General features: G+C 55.5%; 1 protein-coding gene across 1 annotated transcript; it reads right to left on the reverse strand.

The window, feature by feature from the left end:
* Positions 1–554: 554 nt before the first annotated feature.
* On the reverse strand, positions 555–10185 carry LOC119097176 (galactosylceramide sulfotransferase-like). Its single transcript, XM_037220235.1, has 3 exons — positions 9985–10185; positions 4193–4688; positions 555–679 (listed from the first exon to the last, which is right to left on the reverse strand). Exons 1-3 carry the CDS (start codon positions 10069–10071, stop codon positions 555–557), a joined length of 708 nt encoding a protein of 235 aa, XP_037076130.1. The 5' UTR covers positions 10072–10185.
* Positions 10186–13115: the final 2930 nt, after the last annotated feature.

The following is a 13115-nucleotide window of genomic DNA, read 5'->3' on the forward strand; positions in this document are numbered from 1 at the left end:
GGCCCGTGGCCGAGGTGCGGCTGGCGGCCGGCGGCGGGGACGCGGCAGCGGCGCTCGCGGCCGCCGGCCTCTGCCTACTGTCGCGGCGGCCGTCGCTGCCGCCGCCGCAGCTGCCGGCCGCTCGGTGTTGACACGGCCGTCCGGCTGACGCACGCCGAGGACGCCCAGGTGGTGTACCTGCGCCTCGCTAAGGACGACACGGTGCTGCTGGCCGCTGGGCGACCTGACGGACCTGCTGTACGCCGACCCGGTGCCGGCGCTGTGCGGCGCCGGCCGTCGGCGACCTCTGTGTACTCCGGCCGGTGGCTGCCGATGGCTGGCAGCGCGCGCGCGTGTTGGCTGTGGACGCGGCGGCCGGCGCGGCGCGCCTCCGCTTGGTTGACAGCGGCGCAACGCTGCGCGCTCCGCTCTCAACGCTTGCTACAGCTGCTGCCGAGCGTGGCACTGCCGCCGCCGCTGGCGCTGCGCTGGCCGCCTGTCGGCGCCGCTGCCCGGCCCCGCTGAGACGGCCCGCCGCCCGGCTCAGCGAGCTGTGCGCGGCCGCCGCCGACCGGTTAACGGCCCGGCTCGAGACCGACGACGACGGACTGTGCGCGCAGCTCGCGCTCAACGGCCAGCCGGCAGGTGATCTGTTGGCTGGTGATGGCACCGCGCCGGCCGGTGGTGACACCGCGTCGGCCTATGGTGACACCGCACCGGCCGGTGATGACACCGCGCCGACCGGTGATGACACCGCGTCGGCTGTGGGTGATACCGCGTTGGCCGGTGGTGACACCACGCCGCCTGTGGGTGACACCGCGTCGGCCGGTGGCGACACCGTGCCGGCGCCGCGGCCGGGCACCCGACGCGGCCGAGACGAAAAGATTGTGCCCGGACAGATATCGTTCTGCTTGATCTCAGACGTAGAGTGCTCTGGAGAGGGTGCGCACCGAAGCGAGCCTGCCGTCCAGCTGGACGAGACGAGCGGGTCTGCCCCCAGTCGGAGGTGGCTGACGAGTCCGCTGTCCAGCTAGGGGCGTTGATGAGTCGGCCCGCGCCGCCTTGGAAGCGACAGGGCAAGTCTGTCGATGGCCCGATAAATGGGCAGAAGATGCCGGCCGTCCGGAATGGTGGCGACGGGCGGGGCGGCGTGGCGACGCCAGTTCGCGGATGGCGGCTCAGCTGGGAGTCGAAGATCGTGCCAGGCCAGATATCGTTCAGTCTGCTGACGGAGCCGCTGGACGAGACGGCCAGCCCGGAGTTGGGCCTAACCGGCGGCTCGGCTCTGACCGACGACTCAGGTCTGACCGGCGACTCGGCCCGGGGGCGGGCGTCGGGAGTGAGCGCCGGGCGGACAAGTTTGTCAGAAGACACCGGCAGGGCGACGGGGATAAGCACTGAATCAGTGGCAACGGAACAGGCGGCCGTGGAACCGGCGGCCGAGAGAACCAGCGCGCGACCAGCGGAGGAGAAACAGGACTTGGGGGCTGTGGAGGACAAAGCCGGCATGAGACCGGTGGAGAAGGCGGACCCCGAGTCAGCAGACGTGAAGACCGACTTGGAGCCCGCGGAAGGCAAGCAGAACCTGGAGCCGGAGGACGAGAAAACCACCGCGGGAGCAGGGGAAGAGAAACTAGACATGGAGACGGAGGGTGGGGCAGTGGGTGGTAAGGTGACGGGGGGCAGAGTCGACTTGGACATGTCAGTGGCCCCAGTGCTGACGAGTGGGAACAGCATGACCGTGACAGCAGAGAACGCAGTGATGGTGGGTGCAAGCTCCGCGAAGCCAGAGAAAGTAGGGAAACGGACAAATCTCGAGATTATCCTTGAAGCTGAGGAAGGAGTTCATGAAGAGGCTGAAGAAGAGGAGTCTGAGGCAGTAAACAAAAGTGAGTTGGATAAAGTTAAGGGCATGGGAAGCATCGAGCTGGCTTTGGTCCGTGAGTTTGAAATGACTGTGAACGACATCGATCTCAAGGTAACGGAGGAGGACGCGGTGCTTGAAGCCGCGAAATGGCGAGTTGAATGCGAGATAGCGGAAGAGTCTCATCTCGTGGTAACTGACGAAGGCGAACTCCAGGGAACAACAGCGACGCGGATCGCGAAGTTAGGGATGACAGAGGAGTGTTCCACCCTAGATGTCGCAGAAGGGGAAGCAGCAGAGGTTGAGGCACCTGATGAAGTCCAGTTTGAGGTCGTGACGGAAGAGACACCCACCAGCGAAGAGGAACAGGGTCTGGAGGACATGATGGGCGCCGACCGCTGCCCCAGTGATGATGACATCTTGCTGCCCAGCGGGTGTACGCTATCACCTGGCGATTGTCTGTCTGCCGGCATCGTGGAGATGTGTGAAGACGTTGCGGAGCAGCTGGAGGAGACACTGACTGCGGATCAGGCTAGCGCAAGCCCCCGAACGCAGCCGTCGCCGGGAAAGCCCGGTGGTGATGTCTGCGCCGAGACCCGGTCCGCTCCGAGGGCCGATGGAGAGAGGCGCGGGAGCGCCGCGACTCCTCTCGGCGATGGTGCCGATCGAGCGGAGACGAGTGACGAGGGAGCGGCTCCGGAAGGGGATGACGCGGAGGAGGCGTCAGTGGGTGCGGCGCACCATGCCTCGGCCGGTGGCGCTGCCACCGACGCCGGTTCAGCGGGTGACGAGATACCTCAGGAAGTGGAAGCCGTCGCAGAGATGCGATCTTCCGACGAAGCACTAGTCATCGACGAGGCTGTTGAGGAGATGTGCGCAAGGCTTTGCGAGTTACTGATCCAGGTAGAGTCACACTCTGCCGATGAGGCAAGGCCTCAAGAGTCGACGGTCGGAGGTGCCTGTCGGCTGCCGGACGACGCGGCTGGGCGCGACACCGCCGGTGCCGGTGACGCGCGGCAGGAACTCGTCCCGAAGCTCCCGCCGGCGGGCGACGGTCGGCGGGAGGCGGCGGGTGCCGCGGGCCCGGCCGGCAGCGACTCTGCGCCGGCGGCTGGCCCCGGCGGCGACGAGCCGGCTCAGGGCGCGTCCCGGCCTTCCGCCCCGGCCGTCGCCGCCGCCGCCCAGCCGTAGCCGCCGCTCCGGCGGACCGCGTAGACGCACGGATCGGCGCTGGAGTCTGGTGGGAGGTCGGGGTGAGCCTGACAGTGATACAGCTGTGAGGTATGTAAGGCCCGATGGCATGTAGTCAAGTTCCTGAGCGGTATTCAAGGCGTTTTGTTAGTCAAGAATGACCATTTTTGTCCTTGCGTTTGTGGTAGTTTTGTGTAAAGTACAATGCGTGACGTATCTGCTGTGGGGTAGATGCGGCGCTTCAGGGCGGGAAGTGCAAAGACGAAACCTGTACTCTGACAAGGCTGTTAACCAAGATTTGTATTTTGTTAATAAAAAACTTTCTACTACAAGCTCTTCCGCGTTGACGGAATGTGTTGAATCTCGGGGGGCATCGGTATGTCGGGATGGTCCGGGTGTAGCGCCCGGGCGTTCGCCGCGCACAGATACAACCCACCGAGCGAGTGGGAAAGATCACCTGGCCAAGATCTGCCGTGCGGAGATGAAACACGGCCGCCACATATTTGTTCATTGAGCGGCTGGTGCTCGATTTCCGGCCGGCTTGAAGCGTGGCTCTGCCGTTTATGCTTCCAGTGCGTATCCGTTACTCGTGTCGTTATTTGTAGTTGCTTCGCGGCAGGGCGCTTGCGCCTCGTGGCTGAAAGAAGTCACTCCAACGTTATCGCTTTGGAAGTGACTCGAACGACATTTGTTCCCCCGCCCCCTGGCTGTCTCACAATTACCACCGAGGATTGTGGTGGAGTACCTGGTAAGTACTCGGGAATCTCGCTGTTCTCCTGGCACCTGATCCTTAGCGCGGGCTCCCTACCCTGTTCCCTCGGCCTGCGATGCTGCTGCCTCCCTGGCCGCCATTTCCGCCTCTCTGGCCGCCAGCTCCGCCTCCTCGGCCGCCTCTTCCGCCTTCCGGGCCGCCCTCCTCGGCTTTCCTCGCCGCCTGCTCCTGCTGCTGTCGCAGGTGGTCCGTGTAGGTCAGCTCGTGCGCGAACAGCCGCGAGCACATCCAGGCGGCGCGGGCGGCGCCGCCGCCGGCGTACGGCGGCAGCGGCGCTGGCTCGCCCGGCCAGTTCCAGCGCCAGCCGCGGCAGCGGGCCACCCAGTGGCGCACGCGCTGGCGCAGCGCCACCAGTCCGCTCCGCACGTGCGCCACGCCGTACTCGCGCAGCGCCTCGCGGAGCAGGCGGTGGAAGTGGGAGTAGAGGGCGCCGTCGGCGGCCAGGTGGTGGCGCAGTTGTCGCCGCAGCGTCAGGTTGTGCGCGGCGGCTGAACGCAGGGACGGCGGCCTCACATTGTGTCGGAACGCCACCACGTCGTCCCAGTCGAGGCAGAAGCGGTAGCGCATCAGCACCAGCGACTCGTCCAGCAGGTCGGTGATCATGACCAGGTGGAAGCGGCGCTGCACGTCCTCCAGCATCGCCTCCTGCAGCTGGTCGTCGGCCTGCAGCGCCGCCACGTCGTAGCCGAGGTCAAAGGACATCTGGTTGGGGAAGAAGTGAGATGCGAAGGCGGTGGCGGGCAGGAGGTCTGTGGGCGCCGCGGCGAACTCGGCCAGCGACATGTTCCACACGTCCTGCAGGTTGTAGTACTCGAACATGGAGATGAACTGGTCGACGGGTCTGCGCATGACGGTCACCCAGACCGCGTCCGGGCCGACCACCTGCCGGCGGACCGTCGGCCGGATCAGGTCGGGGGTCACTACAGGTCAGATGTTATCAGGTCGGAACGATGCTCACCCGGGGTCAGACCGGGAGGCGAAATTAAGTCAGATTGACATCCAGTCTAAACTGAGATCGGGCCTCAATCCAGGATGAGAGTGGGGTTCGGATTACAGTCACATGCAACGCCACCGCTGAAAACTTCGAGCGTTTTCATAATATATTCCAGCGAATGTTTGCTATTGTTTTTTAACTATGAGCTCACACTGTGCTGAAAAACATTTTATTAAGAGAGCTGACCGCGTGATCCTGGGACCGGCGGCCGTGCATTGGTGGGGCCCGGGTCGGGCGGCTGCCCCGGCCGTGGCGCCACTCCCACCGTCGAGCACGCCGTGTTCCGCCGTGCTGCGCGGGGCGGCGTCGGCGCCGGGCGCAGGCACACCGTGGGTCGGTGCGTGGCTATGTGTACGCATGAGCCCGTGGGCGAAACCTTGCGTTGTGAGTGATAAATCAGTATGAGCAAATTGTTATTAGAGCTAGGATGGTTGTTCCTGGGACATAGACGTTATCGGCGGGCGTCTCATGGAGGACGCGGGGTTCCTCTGAGACGCAACTCAACAGTCAACGGTTAAAGCAGCTGAGTTATGTCCTTGGCTCAAAATGTGTCTCCAGCTTTATTTGTGTTAACCTGGCCACAATAATTGACACGCAAATGGTCCCAGCAGATGTACTGGAAGTTTGAAACTTGTTTTTAACTGTGATGTGCTATCAGCGGGCAGGAGGGCCAGCCCAAGCCGCCCTCCCACCGCCCCAGTTGGCCCAAGAATGGCAACAATGACGGTTTTGAACTTTGAAAAAATGTAGGCAACTTGCATCAAAGGAACCCTGCTGTAGCATTATCTCAAAGATGAAACAAAACGACGCCCGCCAAAATTCTGAGAATCAGGATACTTGGTTGGATTTTCTTCTCTGAAAGCTGTCTGTTTCCTCCCAGAGACAATGTTTCGGACCCGCCCTTATTGCCAGGCCGCGAAAACCAGCATTAGCAGTGGACCGCGCCAGACTCGTGGCTTCTCGGCACCGCGTATGTCCGCCGGTGATTGCAAACGGCGCGACTACCGTTTTTCTATTATGTTGACTTTATCTTTGCCTGGGAATTTGAACTTAGATTGCCCGATCACAAAAGTCCTTAAAACTATGACCATACTAAAGCCTAAAACGCCCATGTCCCTGAGCTTGCATGAAATTTGTCTGCCGCACTACTTCACATAGACTGTTCATGCCGTTGATATGATGCTGAATGACAACGCGGACGGCCTGATCTTCTACGCAGCTACCGGTGAATGATTCCCGGAGAGGGACGATCCGCGGAACGCGATGAGCTTGGCTGAATCCCTCTTTCGAAAACTGATTATGCTTCAAGCGCTTTTTGATGTAAATAAATAGCACTTTGAGCTGTAACATCGCGAATCCTCGACCACAAGTGTATCTGGAATTACTGATGAAAGGCAGAGCAACGTGCAAATCAACCATTAAAAGGCATGAAAATATTCAATGGTTCCAGCGGCGGCCATGGTCACGAGACCTTGAGTACATTTTCCGTGGTGCTCATTACTCGTGGCCGGGCCTGTGCTTCACTCAGCTTCAGCGGAACCGATTCCGACTTACTCGCAGCGACCGATTTCTACCGATTCGAGCAGTTAAGTGCAGCATTGAGTGGACTCAAATTTCGACTCAAGAAGATCTGACTTCATTTCCTTATTTTACTCCGATGGATTCAGATGTGCTGGATGTGTTTTGATTCCTGAATGCTGGAAATAACCACCCTTCTGTGTAGCATGACCAGGAGATGTTGTTTAATACACGACAGGTGATCCATGAAATGTTTCCTGAAAATGCTCGAAAATATTTGCCTTGTCCAGCAGTGCACATAGGCGCGAGCAACTCTGTACCGGACTGGGCGGAGTTAAAATCAACCTCAGAATCAGAAAAATGTGCTGGCCTCGGGCCTCACTAATAACTATAAAATATACAAGATCCGAGGGTCCTGTCGAAAAAGTTATTCGGCTATGTTAGTTAAAGTGTGACATCTAGTTCTGAGCCATGTGCCTACTTGGGATTGTTTGTCCGAGCATGCTTTGCCAACCGCACTATTCATGTGAGGAATTCAACTAGGTTATGTTTTGCTAGCCTCGTTTCTCCCTTTGGAAGAAGATGCATGGGAAATATTTTTGGTACTCCTAATCGAATGCATTTAACCCTGTTTCAGACAGGAAGGGTAGATTTTAACTCGCCCAACCCCGTCGGGCCTTGTGCTGTTTTCTCAGAGACGGTTTCGAGCGGGTGTTTTGAAACCCGCTTCCCGTTTTGGGAGGGGCTTCCCGATGGTAATATATATATATATATATATATATATATATATATATATATATATGTAAATATATATGTAGGTATGTAATTAGAACTATACATATATATATATATATATATATATATATATATATATATGCAATATGTAATATTGCAATATGGGGACGGCTTCAGGATTCAAGAGGAAGGGTCCCCAAACCGTGTCATAATACATTATGGGTAGCAGACATAGACTGTGCAGGCATATGTGGGACGCCAGTGCAGAGATATGCGGCATGCTTCTCGGTATCTAGATGTAGAGACTTGCACCTCCGCCAATATTTACTCGAATGCTTGATAAATATGACAATGTCGTGTTCTCCTTGCGTCAGAGGAAGCCGAACAACAAAGACTCGAAGTCAGACCAGCACCAAGGTGTTGTGAACAGATGGCGTCGAAAAATGTATACACATCTGCAGAAGCAACAAAAACAAAACAAAAACAAAAGCGCAGAGGCACCTCCAGGAATGAGAGAAAGGGATTGATACCATCTGAAGCATGCAGGTCTTACACTGCATGCTGTGTTTTTCTTTCTCTTCTGTGCAGTAAACAGCATCTGAAACTTCAAAGGCGAGTCCAGGAACGACAAAAGTGGGGACCACAGTGGAGGGAGGCCGCAGCCACCAGCAGCGTGGCATCAGCTGTTGACAGCAGCCTTGGGCATACTTCAACGATATGTCCCCACTGAACTGCATATTTCGTTGACAGAAATCAAACGCCGTGTAGTTTTTCGTCATCGGCTCAGTAGTTCCCGATATTTCCCGTGAGAACGGGACCCCTCCCGCTTGTCCTGAATAGCATTCACGGAACCCTCCCGGAATAGAGTCAAATGCGTCAAGGCACGTGGGTGCCGTCAGATCTGGAAATGGGCAACACCGAGCCCTGCACAGCCCGGAGCAGAGTTCTCGGCTAATGCAATCGGAACCCATGTCCCCTTTTGACGTGGTCTCCGCCTCCGGCCGAACAAATAATGATCAGAGTGCCGACTGGGAGTCGCCGGGCCGAGGCTGGCCTGGGAGGCCCCGCCACGATGCAGTGCGCCAGCCTGGGAGCACCTGCGCAGTGGCTGTGGCCGGTTTGGTTGGCACTGGGTCAGTGGCCGTGGCCGAGCCGTGGCCGATCTGGAAAACCCTGAGCAGAGGCCGCGGCCGAGCCGTGGCCGGTTTTGGGGGGCCATGCGCAATGGCCGCGGCCGAACCGTGACCGGTATGTGAGGGCCTGAGCAGTGGCCGTGGCCGAGCCGTGGCCGTTTTGGGAAGCCGTGCGCAGTGGTCGTGGCCCAGCCGTGTACGGTCTGGAGGGGGGGGGGGGGGGGGGAGCTGGCCCAGTGAACGTTAGCAACACACGTGCTGGCCGTGACAGGTGGCGGGAGACTGTCAGGTCAGGGTATCGGTGGCAGGAGGCGGGCAGGTCAGTCGATCACCAAGGGATCTGGCGGAAGGCAGGCAAGTTAGGGGATCAGTAGTGGGAGGCGGGCAGGTCAGGGGATTGGTGACGGAAGGTGGACAGGTCAGTCGATCACCAGGGGATCTGACGGAAGGCAGGCAAGTCAAGGGATCAGTGGCGGGAGGCGGGCAGGTCAGGGAATCAGTGGAGGGAGGCGGGCAAATCAGGGGATTGGTGGTGGAAGGCGGACAAATCAAGGGATCGGTGGGGGAGGCGGGCAAGTCAGGGGATCTGGCGGGAGGCAGGCAAGTCAGGGGATCAGCGGCGGGAAGCGGGCAGGTCAGGGGATTAGTGGCGGAAGGCGGGCAGGTCAGGGGTTCTGGCGGAAAGCGGGCAGGCCAGGGGATCGCTGGCGGGAGGCGGGCAGGTTAGCGGATCGGCGGCGGTGTGACGGCCGGTCGCGACAGCCGGCAGACGCGCGCGGTGCCCTTGGCCACCGTCCTCGTGTTGGTCGGTCGCCACGCCGCTTCTCGAGAACTCGGCCGACCGCTGCAGCGTTCGCTAGAAATGCAAAGGCGGCTCCTGCAGGACCAGTGCGCAGTAGAGAAGCCGGTCAACGCGGCACGAACTTATGAACGGGGCGCCGCTGGAAGCCGTCGGGGCCGCCGTTCCGAGAATTGCTCGTGACGTCCGAGGATAAAAGGTTCTGACATTCTCTGTTGGCAAGGTCGGAGAGAGGATCGCGCGTTCGGCTCGGTGTCTTACCATGTTGCCATGGTCGCGTGTGTGCCACCCAAAGGTATGAGACTTGAAAATACATGTTTTTCCGAAGAAGGTGGAATGAAAAATGGCGTTAGCCTGATACATCAAACGGTTGAAAGAAAGAAGGATATTTTTGGATTGATGATACTTAGTTTGTTCTTAATAGTAATTTTTATTAGCAACAAGTAATGTTTGATGCAGTATATACCGTTATTGTTAGTGACAGAGTACAGTGAGCATAAGCTTAGCCTTTTTTCTGATGGCTTTTGGTGCCCAGGAGCCTTCTTCAATTCACACAATTTTTGAAGGAACTTTGAGAGCGCCTAACGAGTTGAGATGGCTTACAAGGTCGTCGGAACTTATACTTCATCAACTATGAAATCAGCAATTATTCGGAAAAGGTAGCAGAAGAAGGATACCTACGAGATATTAGCGAAAACACCGGCAGAAAACCTGCGCCACAGCCAGAGCTCAATATCATATTTGATCGGGGTTTTGCAGCCGGCTGGTAGAGGTTAGGGGTCACACAACAAGCACTGCTTAGCTTGAGCTCCGAGCCCAGAAATCCATTCACTTAAAAGGTTCGGATGACATCTGAGTAAACATTTGCAAAAAAAAAAAAAATGGTCCGGTCGCTCCAACATGTGCAAAACTCACGGCGCGGCCACAGTGATTCCTCGCCATGGCTGCTCAGGAGGCGCGTGGTCGGGCAATACCCCTGGGTGGAGCGCATCAGCTGACCTTGGTGACCTGCGCCGGGTCGAGCCTCATGTGGTGCAGCAGCAGGCGGTAGGTGGCGTTGTCGGCGCCTGCCGACCGGTGCACCATGTTCGCCCTGAAGCGCTGCGGGTGGCCGAAGTAGTTGCCCCGCCGCGGCAGGGCCAGCTGCAGCCGCTGCTGCTCGCCCAGCCGCAGCAGAATGTTCTGCACGCTGCTGCTGGCACACTTATGCAACTTCAGGAAGAAGACGGCGCTCGGTTTTTGGCAGACTGGTTCCTCCCTGCGCGACAACAGGCACCTGATGTGTCAGCCGAGGGGCTGCTCTTACGAACGGTGGTTTTATCACCAGCAATGGCTATGCAACTTCGCGGCCATTTCTTGGAGTATTGTTACAAATGCTTACATTTTCGACAGTTGTCTGGGTTAGGAAGTATTTTCTGAAAAAAATATTATCTAACGCATTAACATTTGAATTCCGCATTTATTTGAGGGCGTGTTCGCGTTCGAAACCAGTATCAAGATCCGATTTCACCTAAAACGCGTTCCCACTTCTTGCAAAAATGAGATCTGTTCTGCTTATCTCTTACAGCTTGGTCTCCAGACCGCAAAGAAGGAAGTCGAGCGGCATCATTAGTCTGGAGTGAAGTTTCGCAAAAAAGTCAGGGATGGATGTGAGCGGAAAATGTCCAAACCTTCTAACAAAGGACAGGAGAATCAGGTTTCTGCCAGGATTTGACCTACATCCTTCTCAGATTTAAGGCACCGCAGCCTACCTCGCGTACTGAATGGGGAAGTATATCCCTTTCATTGCCACATGAAATCAAGCAGCAAAAATATGGTCTTGCTTGTGATCCAGCTATGCATCCGTTGGTTACTTGGAAAGGTCAACGTACTTATACTTTTGAAATTAGCTTACTTTTCTTATTTTCGATATCATGCTCAGGTATTAGTACCTACATATGTGCTTGTTTTGTGCACAGTGTACTCACATTATGCACACATATTTGCACAGTGAACTCAGCATCAATGGTCCTTTTGAATGCTTTCTCGATAAATATGGAAATAGTTTTAATTCTTTGCGGATGTTCGCCCAAAATGGTTCAAAGGCTCATCATACAAAGCATCTATAATTTGTCATAGTGTGTGGCCTGATGTCACTCATGTTTATCGTTGGACGTTTTCTAGAGTGACGGTTTTAGATGTAAGAGCAGATTTGTAAAAATCAAGTTATCATGGACTTCATCCAATTACATCGATATATATATATATATATATATATATATATATATATGCATGCATATGTTATGAGGTATTATATATATATATATATATATATATATATATATATATATATATAATTAGAATGTGAAATGCTCGTCATTAGATCATCGGACTGCTAAGCTGAATGCAAGGTCGCATACTTTTGCGTGTTGCGAAACGCCAGTATTGATCTCGTCCGAATGCATATTCCAAACCCTTCCCTCGAAAAAATGCAATGCTCCTCAGCTGAGCCAGAGCCTATTTTAGGATCAAATGACTGGGAGGGCAAAAAAAAAAATGCTAGGCCAATCGAATTCCAGGTAAAGGTAACATCAAAGCAAAACATGAGTGTTTCACCGACCTTGGCATCATGCCGACAGTTCCACACAGCTTTCATTGTTCAGATTTGTTAAGTCAAAGCCAAGTTAACTTTGTTAGAGCCAAGTTTTGTCAATTGCAATGTCGAGTTGTACAATATTTCTGTACTAGTTCTTGGCTCAAATTAGGATGTCATAAACTGCATTATTCACAAAGATGTGCGCCTGTCTATATGCCCGTCCTTCTGTTTGTCGTCTTTTGCTAGTTGGCCCATGTGCAGGTCAGACAGGGTGCAGCAAGAGCCTGACCTTTCCACAGCACGCAAGTACGGCGTGGCGTGTACACACGCGTGCTAATGACTCGCTGCGGAGATTGACAAGCGCAATACGCTGGTGGGAGGGCCTATTTTTAAGCTCACCCGGTTACCAGAAATCGCGCACGTGGGTTAAGCAAGTTACGCGGTAGTCAAGCCGTTGAAATGATGTCCATTTTTTTGGGCGAGCAACCATGAATCCTGGGATCTCTATTTGAAGGAGGAACCGTTTTACGTAAAATAGCCCCAGTGCGAGAATGAAGGGTCGCGGATTGGGAGTGATCGTAGGAATTGCGTGTCTAGATACTTTGCAGCGATGCTTGACGCTATCGGAGATGTCGCAGCAATGAGTATTCGACGAACTATGAATAGTGGACCAGACTGTCGCCGTGCAGTATCGAAGTGCCGACTTAGACGCGCTCACAGCAGGATATCAGCTGGCGCGTTTTTGGTCGTGGCGAACTCGGCGCCGGAGGCACGATTTTAGCCTCATTAACTGCTAGAGGCAAGCGCCAATCACTGTGCGTAGAGACTGGTCGTAAGAACAAAGATGCCCTCGGGAGCAAGTGTCCTCGTCGCCAAGTATATGGCATGGATCAAGATTACGAGACTAAACGTTGACAGCAAAAAATTAGTGCGAAGTACAAATACAGTGCAAATGAGATCAAAGACACGCAATTTTGTTTTACGACAGGCGAGAAATTTTGCGCGCCTGCGACACTCTGAATGCGGTTTTTGCGAAAACTTTTTGTGCTGTACACGCCCATGCACCGCCCCGCCCCTCCTACTATGAAATCTGCGCACGCCCATGCACGGAGACATGTCTCGAAGAACTCACTTAAAATAGGATCGAATGGTGATATAGCCAAAACCACACAATTTATATGATCTAAAGAACGCTGACTTCTTGGAACGCATATACGTGTCCCAAGGAGCCATAGGAGTAAGTTGTTTATTTGGAGCCATTGCAAAATCAGGATAGCATGACCGCGTTATGTCGCACACCACCTATACGTAGGTGAACACGGGCTATTTACGTAATTTGTCAAATGGATGTGCATGTTCAAAAAATCTAAACTTCACCACGTTGTGTGTGCATGTGTGTGTTTGTGTGTGTGCGTGCGTACGCGCGTGCGTGCGTGCGTGCGTGTGTGTATGGGGGGGGGGAGTGGATGTGGGTGGGTGTGTTTAATAATGGTGGTTCAGCGGCGCATCACGCAACCAAAGAGAGCAGTCCCGGGCGGTGGAAGAGGGACAGGGT

Source organism: Pollicipes pollicipes, unplaced genomic scaffold (assembly GCF_011947565.3).
Source record: "Pollicipes pollicipes isolate AB1234 unplaced genomic scaffold, Ppol_2.1 Scaffold_4295;HRSCAF=5057_pilon_pilon_pilon, whole genome shotgun sequence".
Lineage (NCBI taxonomy): Eukaryota > Metazoa > Arthropoda > Thecostraca > Pollicipedomorpha > Pollicipedidae > Pollicipes > Pollicipes pollicipes.

What these genes read in the sequence shown, in the direction of transcription:
- LOC119097176 (XM_037220235.1), bottom strand. Translation starts at nt 10,071, where the DNA reads ATGGTGCACCGGTCGGCAGGCGCCGACAACGCCACCTACCGCCTGCTG. An exon ending in ACCCGGCGCAGGTCACCAAG is followed by an intron (nt 4,689 to 9,984) that starts GTCAGCTGATGC and finishes GTCCGCCGGCAG; the next exon opens with GTGGTCGGCCCGGACGCGGT. An exon ending in CCTGCTCCGCGAGGCGCTGC is followed by an intron (nt 680 to 4,192) that starts GCGAGTACGGCG and finishes GTGTCACCATAG; the next exon opens with GCCGACGCGGTGTCACCACC.